This window comes from Heterodontus francisci, chromosome 23 (genome assembly GCF_036365525.1).
Source record: "Heterodontus francisci isolate sHetFra1 chromosome 23, sHetFra1.hap1, whole genome shotgun sequence".
In the NCBI taxonomy this organism is placed as follows: domain Eukaryota; kingdom Metazoa; phylum Chordata; class Chondrichthyes; order Heterodontiformes; family Heterodontidae; genus Heterodontus; species Heterodontus francisci.
This window is the reverse complement of record NC_090393.1, coordinates 25,426,321-25,439,756: the sequence shown is the minus strand read 5'-3', so window position 1 is coordinate 25,439,756 and position 13,436 is coordinate 25,426,321. Positions and strand designations below refer to the sequence as shown.

Here is a 13,436-nt window from a genome sequence, read left to right as displayed (position 1 = left end):
AAGATCTAAACACCAGACTACCAGTGGGAGAGGAAACAGAATGTAGCCCAACCGTAAAAGGATGGGGACAATTGAAGGGGAGCATCACAATTGGGTGACAAAAATTCTGACAGCTTTTGTGGAGCCTCAGATAGCAAAATGACCCATCAATAGTATTTACCAAGATGAAGGGGCAGGCGGAGAAGGGATTAGCAAAAATTAAAAGGAAGAAACCCAAAATTTTGGTACAAGACTTGCACGCAAGCAATGCTACAGACCATACCCAACCCTTTGTTTAATGGTACACCAGGCATTGGTTCCAGTATTGTCACCTGATATTGGTTCCAATATAACTAGACTGGGGCAAACTGGAACAAAGGAAAAAATGGCTATCTGGAGGCAACAGTTACCATAACCAACTCCACATTAGATTAAGAACTATTTCACCAGCTCTGCGCTCTGTTAATCCTGAATTCTGATTGTGTTTTATAGGCTCCTAGTTTGGTTGGATGATCAATTAAGAAGATGCCAGAGCTGTACCAGTTCCTCTTGAACCGCTTGGCATTATAGTATCCTTTTGTATGACAGTAATGAAGAGACAGGCTGGCACATTCAATCCTATTCTCTCTTTCATCGGTGGGATTCACTATCGCTGTGAGATTCAAAGTTTCCAAACAGTAATTGCTAACAGGCTTGAGGAGTATCATTATACATTTTGTGCGCCCTTTGACATTCATAATATTCAATTTTACTCAAGCATCAATAGATACTCCCAGCATTAACTGTAGACTCATCATTTTGATAGTTGAATGCAGGATTTCACAGTGTGCTGGAGACTGTCACCTATCACATAGTTGTTTGTGGAACCTTGCTGTCCATAAATTAGCTGCCGCATTTCCTACATTACAACAGAGTCTACACTTCAATGGGCTGTAAAGTGCTTTGGGACATCCTGAGGAACAAAGGAACAGGAGAAGGCCATTCAGCCCCTCAAGCCTGTTCTGCAATTCAATGAGATCATGGCTGATCTGTATCTTTACTCCATCCACCTGCTGTGGCTCCATAATCTTTGATACCCTTGTCTAGCAAAAATGTGTCACGACCAGATTTAGAATTATTACCTGAGATAGCATCTATTGCTTCTTGTGGGAGAGTTTCACACTTCTACCACGTGAAGAAGTGCTTTCTAACTTTTCTCCAGAATGGTCTGGCTCTGATTTTAAGATTATGTCCCCTTGCCCTAGACTTCTCCACCAGAAGAAAAAAAATTCCATTCTATCAATTCCTTTCAAAATTCTAAAAGCCTCAATCAAATCACCCTTAGCCTTCTATATTCCAGAGAATACAAGCCTGATTTATGCAATCTCTGCTCATAATCTAACCCTTGGCGGCCTGGTAACATTCCGGTGAATCTGCACTGCATTCCTTCCAATGCTAATATATGCTCTCTAATGTGCAGTGCCTGTTGCATGTTCCTTGAACACCTGTGTTAGTAGAGACTGTACACAAAGACTGACCATTCCAGATGGGATCAGTAACACAATATTGTGACGTGACTAGTTCTTCTAAAAACCCAGTGGTGATAATGTGTTGCCTCTTTGGGTCTTCAGAAATCTCACCGCTGCCAACATGTTGCATGTTCCTTGAACACCTGTTTTGGTAGAGACTGTACACAAAGACTAAACATTCCACATGGGACCAGTACTGTAATATTGTGGGTTCTTTATTGAGTAATGGTGTAGCAGCTAGTACATCAAAATGTTCACTGTACAGGTATTTCTTCAAGACTGCCAAACACTCAGAATCACATGGTGTGTTACATCATAGCTCTTACATGACTAACGTGATCTTGTAGCCACACCTCTTAAAGGTGTACACACACACAACAGTGCCCAGAACTCTACACAGTATTCCAGATATGGTCTAACCAGGGCTTTGTCTAGCTGTAGCAAAACTTCTTCCCCTTTATATTCTAACTCTCCAGTTATAAAAGCTAACAGTCCATTAGCCTTTTTGATTATTATTTTGGACCTGACTACTATATTTTAGTGATCTGTGTACTTGGACCCCTAAATCTCTCTGGACTTTCACTGTTCCTAGCTTTTCACCAATTAAATAATACTCAGATCTATCCTTTGGTCCAAAATGGATGACCACACCCTTACCTTTATTGAAAACTATCAATGGCTCTTTGTAATTTCATGCTTACATCTATGCTACTAACTATACTACCAATCATTGTGCCATTGACAAACTTGGGTATATGGCTCACTATTGTGTTATCTAAGTTAGTAATAAATACAGTGAATAGTTGAGGCCCCAGCACAGAGCCTTGTGGGACACCACTTAGTCATGTTCTTCCAATTCAAGCACATATCCATTATTCCAACTCTCTGTCTTCGATCACCTAATCAATTGCCTAAGCAGGCCAATAGTTTGCCTTAAATTCCATGAGCTTTAATTTTAGCTAACAGTTTCTTATGTGGAAACTTATTGAAAGCTTTCTGAAAGTCCATAGAAACTACATCCATAGAAATTCCCCTGGTGACTAGTATAATTACTTCCTCACAATATCCAGTTAGGTTCATTAGAAATTACCTTTGCAAATCCATGATCACTCTCTATCCAGCTCAAAATTCTCTCTATGTGCTCTGTCCTTAATTACTGATTCCCATAAATTTCTCACAACAGATGCCACAGGAAAGGTCTATAATTTCATGATTTCACACATCTTTCTTAACTAAAGGAGTGACATTTGCAATTTTCCAATCTAAATTAGGGATTATATTCATTGGAATTCAGAAGAATGAGGGGGGATCTTATAGAAACATATAAAATCATGAAGGGAATAGATAAGATACAAGTAGAGAGGATGTTTCCACTGGCAGGTGAAGCTAGGACAAGAGGGCATAGCCTCAAGATTAGAGGGAGCAGATTTAGGACTGAATTAAGAAGGAACTTCTTCACCCAGAGGGTTGTTAATCTATGGAATTCCTTGCCCAGTGAAGTAGTTGATGCTTCTTCAGTAAACGTTTTTAAAGCTAAGGTAGATATCTTTTTGAACAATAAAGGAATTAAGGGATACGGTGAGAACGCGGGTAAGTGGATCTGAGTCCACAAAAAGATCAGACATGATCTTATTGAATGGCGGAGCAGGCTCGAGGGGCCGGATGGCCTACTCCTGCTCCTAGTTCTTCTGATCTAAATGGACAATCCTTTAATCGAGAGATCTTTGGAAGCTGATGAATAAAGCAACTGTAATTTCCTGACCTATTTCCTGTAAATCCCTGGAAGGAAACTATCAGGTCCTGGGGGATTTGTCAGTCTTTAATGCATTATTTTTTCTGTTTACACACTTACGTTAACTTAAATGGCTTCCAGTCCTTGATTTATTATTCATTTCTCTGGAATGTCAGGGATATTATTCTCTTTCCTGTACCGTGAAGTCTGACACAAAGTAATGATTCAACAAGTCTGCATTTCCTTATTTTCATTTGAAATAATACCCACATCTGTCCACATTAACATCATCTATCTTTTTTGTTCTAATATAATTGTTAAAAGAATTGTGTTAATCTTGACGACCTCACAAGTTTCTGAGGTCGTAAAAGGTGCTACATAAATGCATATCTTCCTTTATTTCTAGACAATTCATCCAATATGTGTCACCATAGCAGCAGCATGCCAGTATTCGCAGCCTAATCCAAAATACAGAGCTGTTACCTCTCAATACATCCTCTCCTCAGGGCTATTTGCCCTCCCAGCTCTCACTACCTTCCCAGGCCTGGTCTACTTCACTTACTTCCACTGTCAGACCTAGGCTGTTAGCGTCACTCGCAAAGACCCGTAAGAAAGGACAACTTGTCCCATGCTCTCTGAACCAGTTTCCTTAAATCCATCCTTCAGTCATAATCTGCAGTATGATTTACAAGAAGACAAGGAACCTGAGCTCCTCTTCTATAATCTGAAGGATCAAGTTGTTGAGGTTGGTTTCTGCTTATATTTGGATTTTTATGCAACATCTAAAACAGAGTCATATTAGACGTAGCTAGTGAAAGCTTGGGGTCTTTCTTTTTTATACCAAACTGTATAGTCAGATATCAGCAAACAGAACAAGAAAATACAGATCAGGAAGTAAAGGTGTTCTATACATCATACATTAAATACAGACAGACAGAGAGGGGAAGAGATACAGACAGAGAAGGATGCAGAAATTGATATGTGATAAGAAATACAAAAAGAAAAACAGAGAGAACGAGAGGGCTGGATTTAGTGAGCCTGTTGTGGGACCTGTTGGCAGACCCAGAAGTGGGTGCCATTCCCGCTCCTCACACGTGCGGCTGGCCCATGTTGATCACGCAGCGGCTGGCCAATAATAATAATAGTGACGTGGGGCTCGGCCAATTACGCAACGGGGGCGAGATTCGACATGCTAACTACATCGTCAGATGACTCCAGAGCAGGTGCTGGGGCCATATTTAAAGCCCTGCCAGCCCTGCTTGCATTGCTGCCTTAGACTCATTTGCAGTGATCTCTGGTGAAGCCATTGCTGCAGTGAATCCTCGACCTCCCCACACCCCCGGAGAAGGAAGCCACAGGATGTCTGACGAAAGACATCGGGTGGCCCCAAAGTTTAGCGATGCCTCCCTGGAGATTCTCCTCCAGGCAACAAGGAAAAAGTAGAAGGTCCTCTTCCCCAGGGATGGCAAGAAGTCCTCCCACCTGACCAAGCAAGCCTGGATGGAGATCGCAGAGGTGGTCAGCAGATGTGGGGTCACCCCCTCGTTCAGAGGTACAGTGTTGCAAGAGGGTCAACGAACACCTTCATTCTGCCAAGGTGACTTCTCCATACCTCTCTCTTTTTTAAGGTTTGCATGTGGCTACGCTGGAGGAATGGGAACATGGGGAGGGAGGCACCACAAAGCCGCCGGCAAAGGGGGTTAAGCATCAACTCATCCTGACAGATTCATGGTTGCATCTTGGCCACAGGCCACCTTCTTTCACAGCGGCGCACCTAGCCAAGCTGTTCCAGTACAGCTACAACACTTCCCGGAAATGTGGAAAATTGCCCAGCTATGTCCTGTACACAAAAAGCAGGACAAGTCCAACCTGGCCAATTACCACCCCATCAGCCTACTCTCAATCATCAGTAAAGTGATGGAAGGTGTCATCAACAGTGCCATCAAGCGGCACTTGCTTAGCAATAACCTGCTCAGTGACGCTCAGTTTGGGTTCCGCCAGGGCCACTCAGCTCCTGACCTCATTACAGCCTTGGTTCAAACATGGACAAAAGAGCTGAACTCAAGAGGTGAGGTGAGAGTGACTGTCCTTGACATCAAGGCAGCATTTGATCGAGTATGGCATCAAGGAGCCCTAGCAAAAGTGAAGTCAATAGGAATCGGGGGGAAAACTCTCTGCTATTGGAGTCATACCTAGCACAATGGTTGTGGTTGTTGGAGGTCAATCATCTCAGTCCAGGACATCACTGCAGGAGTTCCTCAGGGCAGTGTCCTAGGCCCAGCCATCTTCAGCTGCTTCATCAATGACCTTCCTTCAATCATAAGGTCAGAAGTGGGGATGTTCGCTGATGATTGCACATTGTTCAGCACCATTCGCGATTCTTCAGATACTGAAGCAGTCCATGTAGAAATGCAGCAAGACCTGGTCAATATCTAGGCTTGGGCTGATAAGTGGCAAGTCAGGAGTGTGATGGAATACTCTCCATTTGCCTGGATGGGTGCAGCTCCAACAACACACAAGAAGTTCAACACCATCCAGGACAAAGCAGCCCGCTTGATTGGCACCCCATCTACAAACATTCACGCCCTCTACCACTGACGCACAGAGGCAGCAGTGTATATCATCTACAAGATACACTGCAGCAATGCACCAAGGTTCCTTAGTCAGCACCTTCCACACCCGTGACCTCTACCAACTAAAAGGACAAGGGCAGCAAATGCATGGGAACACAACCACCTACAATTTCCCATCCAAGTCACACACCATCCTGACTTGGAACTATACCGCCGTTCCTTCACTGTCACTGGGTCAAAATCCTGGAACTCCCTTCCTAACAGCACTGTGGGTGTACCTACCTCACATGGACTGCAGGGTTCAAGAAGGTAGCTCACCACTACCTTCTCAAGGGCAATTAGGGATGGACAATAAATGCTGGCCTAGTCAGCAACACCCACATCCCATGAATGAATTGAAAAAAAAGCTCACCCCCATTAACTCACCTGAGAGCTGATGTGAGAATGAGCTATATATGATACTCCAGTAAGGGATGAGGGGCTGCCACTAGCAGAACTGTCATGCTGTTCTGTCTGGGAAGTACGAATATCTCCCTCTTTCCATTTGCAGGCAAGAGGATCCATAACAGCAGGGAGACATCCCGGACTGGTGGAGGCATCCTAGACATCAGACCTCTCTCCACGGCTGAGGAAGAGGAACTTGAACTAGCGGGGACCCAAGCTGGCTGCTCAATAGTGGATGGTGAAACTGCAGTTTCCATGCAAGAGAGTGAGGATTGTCTTCCATTGACATACAGTTCTCTTCTGGAGAACCATATCACATTTGGTTGGCATGACGAGATTTGCACAGCCTAAGCCACGAATGTTTGTGCTCTCTCTTGCAGGTTGGCATCCGCAAGAAACTTCAATAGAAAAGGGACAAAATTCCGCCTTTGAGGAGGTCCATCAGTCAGAGGATGCACAGTCACATGACTCTCCTGCACCTTTCACCAGCGCAGATACTTTCACCTTGGTGGATTTCCATCCGGCTTCAGAATCAGAGTCACAAGCTGGTGAGAACACCGCACATGCACTCATACAGCCAAGGCCACTGGCAGTCAGAGGATTGTGGGTGGCCAAGCCCATGTTGAGTCCTAGGCTATGATGAGCCCCTGGTGTTGACAGGACAGGGCATGCTGGAGTTGCAAACAGAGGTAAGGCAACATCTGGCAGAGATGCCAGAGGCAATGCACAGCCATGAGCGATGATGGAGGAGTCCATCCATGCCTTGAGTGCTGCCATGTCTCAGGCATGTGAGCACATGGCTTCCTCTATGAGAGTTTGGCGACCCTCATGGAGAGCCAGATCCCACAAATGTGCGCAGGCCTGCATACCATCGCCTTGGCCATGAGCTCAATGCGGAAGTGGGAAGGCGAGAGAAGGACAAGGCCCCTGGAGTCTTCTCTCGTTCTTCGTCCTTCTCTGGTCAGCAGGGACGTTCAAGTGAGCCTTGAAAGGGAGGAGGAGAGGCTGACCTCCATATCTGGGAGCTCCCCTCAGGGCTGTTTGAATGTGGACAGCGGTTCCTCAGCCCCTCTGCCAGTGAGCCCAGCTCCAGGAGTCGCGACGCCTGAAAAGAGTCGTTCACCTGTGCAGAAGCCTTCAGGCAACCAGAGGACAGCCACTGAAGTCATCAGAGGCTAAGGGGCAGCATGATCAGCAGCCTGCCTCCAGCTCAACTGCTAGCACAGGGGTTACACCTTGTAGAAGCACTCAAACATATATATAAAAAAAAACACCTTGACACACTTGGGGTTTTAAAGTAACTTTCATTGTGTAAAAGTGATTCTTCTATCATGCATTAATTGTGAGCTGCTGACTTCCCCCTTCCCCCTTAGTGGCTGCCAATACAGGCACAGCCCTGATTTGATTAGTGTCTCCCATGGGCCATAGTGCATGGTTCAGCTGGGTGCTAGGCACGGAAGACTAGTAGAAAGGAGGAGACTGGATTCATTGAGGTCAGTATTTCTTGATTTTACTCTGAGTGGTTGGAAACGGGTAGGTATGAGATTGTTTCTTGCCTCCTTGGCCCATCGCTCAATATGCCTGGCCTCTGGTGCAAGGGTTTCAACATCCAGTGTTGCCTGCTTATCTCCTTCCTCTACAACTTACTCGTCAGTGGAGGAGTGTTGTTCAATCATCTCCTCGTCATGCAAGGCCTCCCCCCTCTGCAGTGTTAGACTGTGCAGAGCCCAGCAGACCACCATGATACATGAGACCCTCGCTGGGGCAAACTGCACGGCTCTGCCAGATTGATCTAGGCAACAGAACCTCAGCTTCAGCAGCCTAACAGCCTGCTCGATGGTTGCTCAGGTAGAGCCGTGCCAAGTGTTGTACCTCTCCTCCGCTGCATTGTGAGGGTTCCTCACAGGCATCTGTAGTCATGGCTTCAATGGGTAGCCATTGTCCCCGAGAATCCATCCCTGAAGACAAATGCGGTTCAGAGATGAGGAGAAATTTTTTCTCTCAGGGGGTCGTGAGTCTTTGGAATTCTCTTCCGCAAAGGGCAGTGGAAACAGAGTCTTTGAATATTTTTAAGGCAGAGATAGAGAGATTCTTGATAAGCAAGGGGGTGGAAGGTTATCGGGGGTAGATGGAAATGTGGAGTAATCAGTACAGCCATGAACTTATTGAATGGCGGAGCAGGCTCGAGGGGCCGAGTGGCCTACTCCTGCTCCTAATTTGTGTGTTCATATGTACCTGAAAAGCTGTGGCATCTGGGACTGTCGAAGTATGTAGGTGTGGTGTTGGCTTCCCGGGAAAGGGGCACAAACCTGCTTTAGGTGCTTGTAGACCAACTGAACGTTGATGGAATGGAAGACCTCCCTGTTGATGAAGGCGGCTTGCTGGTCCATTGAAGCCTTGATGGTCACATATGTGCAGTCTGCCACACCGTGCACCTGGGGGAATCCAGCAATGGCTCGACATCCAATTGTCCTCTTTGCCTGACTATCAGGGTCCGTCTGGTAGTGCACATAGTCGCTGACCCTTTTGAACAAGGCATTGGTCACCTCCTTGATGGAGTGGTGGGCTGCAGTTTGGGAGATGCCACACTTGTCCCTAGTAGATCCTTGGAATGATCCAGACACATAAAAGTTAAGTGCCACGGTGATCTTCAAGGCCACGAGCATAGGGCGACCACCAAATCCCATAGGTTGCAACACGTCCTGCAGCATGGCATACAGGTTGGTGATGGCCTTTTTGGAGAGCTGACAATGCCGCTTGCACATTTGGAGGTAGCTAATATACTCTGTGGCACAGATGGGCCCTTCTTGGCATGGCTAACTGCTGTTGCTCTCGTTGTGGAGCTTCACGAGTAGGTGCAGCTGCCTTCTAGCCCTCCCTCCATCAGAGGTGCTGCATCACGCCACAGAGATTCACAAAGACAGGGTGTATGAGACCCACAGAATCACAGAATTGTTACAGTGCAGAAGGAGGCCATTTGGCCCATCGTGTCTGCACTGGCTCTCCAAATGAGCAATTCACCTAATACCATTACCCGCCTTCCCCCTGCAACCCTGCACATTCTTCCTTTTCAGATATACAGACCCGTGCCAGGTGATCAGTTGGCCTCCAGAGCACAGTCCTTGCAGAGATGAACCTGCCTTGGAAGCTTTCACTTTACTACTTCTCTCGCTAGACTTGCGAATTGCCCTCAGTGCCCACCTTCACTGATCGCTGACCCTCTCACCCAACAGTAGGGGCACCTGGTACTGCCACCTGAAACCAAGCACCAACCCCCCCCCAACCCCCACACACCTTGCAGAACACTGAGACAAATTCATCCGGTACTGCCACCCGAGACCCAGCTCACCTATGCAGAGCGCACAGCACTGCAGGCCGACAATGGCCTCTGCTCCCCCACTCTTCCCCTTTGCAGTGCTGGTCATAGCTGCCTACCCATCGCTGCACTGAGGCCTCGCCTCGGTGCCGCCAGCTTTCAATGGCTAAGGATCCGAAGGCATGTGAAGGCCGCCCGTCATCCACTTAATCCCAAGCCGTCCATTGAATTGTGATCAATTACATGCTAATGTATTAAAACTAACTGTTGTACAATTTAAATTGCATTGCCATCACTTCCGGGCGACAATGCCACCTTGATGCTTTCTGTTGCTGACTAAATATGGAGGTGACGTCACAACATCGGATTTACGGGCAGACCCGTCCGGCGCTATTCTCTGGCACCCCCCAGGCCTCCATTCCCTCTCCAAACAGGCTCACTATGTTCAGCCCAGAGTGTGCCAAGAAGAGGTGGGGATGCAGATGTGGAAAGAGATGGATAGAGAGAGACTGCGAGAAATCAGCACAAAGAATAAAGGTCAATAAATGCTTACACACCCTAAGAATGGAAAGGGAGAGAGAGCTAGAAGTGAATATTTTGTAATTGATACACTGACCTCTTGTGTAAGGTCAGGTCTTGCAGTGAGCAATTAGAGTCAGCACTTGAAGGTAAACAATCTAATAGAGGATAACAAATTCTTGTTGATCTCAGAAATAGACTAGGTATCTGATCTTTGGTTTTCCATGACACAATAGAATCCCACTTTTCATGGTGATGTTAGCAGGTTGATTAATACAGGAGCATCTATGCCTGACACTTGTAGTTTAGCATGCTTCTCCTCTGCTGCTCCTATAAAGGAAATAGGATTGTTGAACAGTGCTTCATTCTGATGATGGCTTTTAACTCCACAGACCACAAAGCTAACAGTTACAAATAATCATATGTTACAGCACAGGAGGAGGTCAATAGGGCCATTGTGCCTGAGCCGGCTCTTTGACAGAGCTGTCCAATTAATCCTGCTCCCCTGCTCTTTCCCCATAGTCATGCAATTTTTTCCCCTTCAAATATTTATCCAATTCCCTTTTGCAATTTACTACTGAACCTGCTTCTACCATCCTTTCAGGCATTGCATTCTGGATCATAACAACTTGCTGTGCAAATTATTTTCCCTCTTGTTACCTCTGGTCCTTTTGCCAATTACCTGTATCCTCTGGTTACTGACTGTCCTGCAAGTGGAAACAGTTTGTCCTGATCTACTCTATCAAAAACCCTCATGATTTTGAACACCTCTATTAAATCCCAGCTTCTCAAGTCATTGATAATAATTGATAATAATCTGATATTTTTTAAACTCCTTGAAATTTTAGCAAATGGTGTTGCTTGTTGTTGAAGATAATAGTTCTGATTGGCTGATTGTTGCGTTGCACTAACGGTTCATGGTACCACAGCAATGGTTGTCCACTGAGAACTGTGTTTTCAGTCATTTCTGTTTCTCCCTCCTTCAGAGTTACCTGGTAAGAGATAAGACGGCCGACGAGCTCTCTGCTCTTCTCGAATCATTGGGATTCTACAAAAAATCAGCCAAGGGGGAGGAAGTCCCAAAAGAATTCCAGCATTTTCCATTGAAGGCTCCGCGAGATGAGTTGTAGGTCAGCGGGTGTCATCGTGGTAACTACACGTTCAGTGTGACGATCACTTCCAAAAGGCACGGATGATGTTAGAGTCTGAAAGGCAGCCAATTGTCAGGGCTCCAACTGAAAGTCTGCTTCTTGGTGTGGGAAACGCTAAAGGCCTTTGTTCAATAATAAAAATCCATGCACTTATCCTGAACCCTTGGAATCTGTTCTGTTCTTGACTTCACATGAAGAATCATTCAATGCAGAGTAATGCTACCTTTACAGTGTTTCATAAAGTACACCCAGGTCAGGTATAGCATAGCTCTGATGCAGAGTATAGTTCCCTCTTATTGCCCCATCAATGGGAGAACCTTTCCTTTGGTCACTATTTGAAGGGAAATGGTAAACCAATCTTCTCAAAAAGAATATTTTTACAGTTCACCGGTAATATTGTACTTTGGAAATCTTCCTGTAATATTTATATTGTCTGAGATTATCATCTAAAGGGCAGAGTTCCAGCAGGGTGCGATTTCTTCTCGCCCCATCAAATACACCCCATCTCTGACCTACTTCCTTGAGTCAAGACTCATTAGCAACGCACAGGGGGCTAGAAGGAGCCTAGTACAACAACAACAACTTGCATTTATATTATGTCTTCAACATAGTAAAACCTTCAGAGTGCCCCCAAAGTGGTGCTCCCCTGGCATTCTGATAGGGAACAAGGTGATGGGACTGGTTATGCTCTTTTCCACCTCATTAGCATAGTTGCATTTTCTTGGAGCATAACTTCTCTGCCTCCCCCTCAGGGGAGATCCCCTGCTAATCCCTGGGGAATGTAAAGGGGGCATATGCCTGGTATAATCTTTTCTTCTGCTTTGTTCTGAGGAACTGAGCATTCCTGGATGCAAAGGGGAGGAGCAATCAGCCTTGGAGAGAATAGCAGCTCTACAGTCCTCTATAGTGTAGCACCTCGTGTCTTTGTACCAGTCAGTGCACCTCTCATGAATGTTCAGATTGCTGCCATACAGACCATCAGCTTCAATGTCACCCCATTAAACAGCATAGCTGATCACATTATCTCAATGGAGATACCCACTGACAGGAGCTTCAGAAATGTCACTGGTGGCATTAGGTCACTGCACCCACCGATCATGGGCACTGCCACATGGAGGTCACGGGCAGGGGCATGCCAGACCTAGCAATAGATGGTGGTGTTGAGGCTCCCAAAGCTTTTTTGTGGACATCCCAATATAATTTGACTGCAGTGGGTAAGATAGCAGTCGGCCACCCACATCACGGGCAGAGGACATTGGAGATTGTTTTGGCAGACAGGGATTTGGATCAAAGCCTCACCACCCAATTTTCCTCTCTCAGCGTCCTGAATCCACCAAAAAACAGGTAGTCGTATAAAGTACTACATTATATAATTATAATTGTATCTTTACCTGATATAATTCCTATCATTATAAGGATGGGTCTTTAAAACCTCATTCTGAGTATGAAATGATCACTGTCAAGGGTATGACCATTCAAAAAAAATCTATATGTAAGAGCTTCTATGCCCTATTTTTAACTGAGTTTGATGTGTTTAAACTTGGTGAAGTGGCACAGCTTACATTCTGTGACTGCATAGAGACTACAGGGATCCTGACCCAGACATCCATTAAATCAGTGCCTTTGGCTCATACAAGTTCCCCCTGATTGACATTGATAGGCAATTGTAGTGTGCTTGATTGTCCAGCCCTCAGACCTTCACAACAATTAGATTCATGGCATCATGTGGACATTCACTTCTTTAGCTTTTGTCGTTGAACTTCTCAAGATATTTATAGTATGTGCAGGAGGACCAGATAGCTGCAGTCATTGCAAAACATTCCACAAGGAGGAGGTTAATAAAGGCAAACTGATGTTAACTAATGGGATGAAGATCTCCTCTTTACTATGGGGGCAGGAATGATTATACATTAATGGAACAATTCAAATGCACTGATCTTTCACTTCCAGGTCCCAATGCCCAATCCAACCCAGGCCGACGGATAAAATCACTCTTCTCTGCTGGCTATAAGGCTTCCACATGGAGTAAGATTGGGACAGTTAAACCAGTAACACATGGACACAGGCACACAAAGCAAAACTGCACGTAATTTAGCATGAAGGGAAACCATCAGGGATTTTAAAATTATCATCCTTGTTTTCAAATCCTTCCATGGTCTCGTCCCTCCCTGTCTCTGTAACCTCCTCCAGCCCTACAACCCTTCAAGGTCTCTG

At 45.6% G+C, this 13,436-nt stretch overlaps 1 protein-coding gene across 1 annotated transcript in view; it reads left to right on the top strand.

The window, feature by feature from the left end:
• The window catches only part of selenoe (selenoprotein e), a 34,487-nt gene extending 23,210 nt beyond the window's left edge, over positions 1-11,277 (top strand). The window contains exons 3-5 of the mRNA XM_068055560.1: positions 472-548; positions 3,886-3,964; positions 11,058-11,277. Coding sequence (XP_067911661.1) covers positions 505-548; positions 3,886-3,964; positions 11,058-11,201 — 267 coding nt within the window. The 5' untranslated portion in view covers positions 472-504 and the 3' untranslated portion in view covers positions 11,202-11,277. The remainder of the gene's footprint in view (positions 1-471; positions 549-3,885; positions 3,965-11,057) is intronic.
• Positions 11,278-13,436: the final 2,159 nt, after the last annotated feature.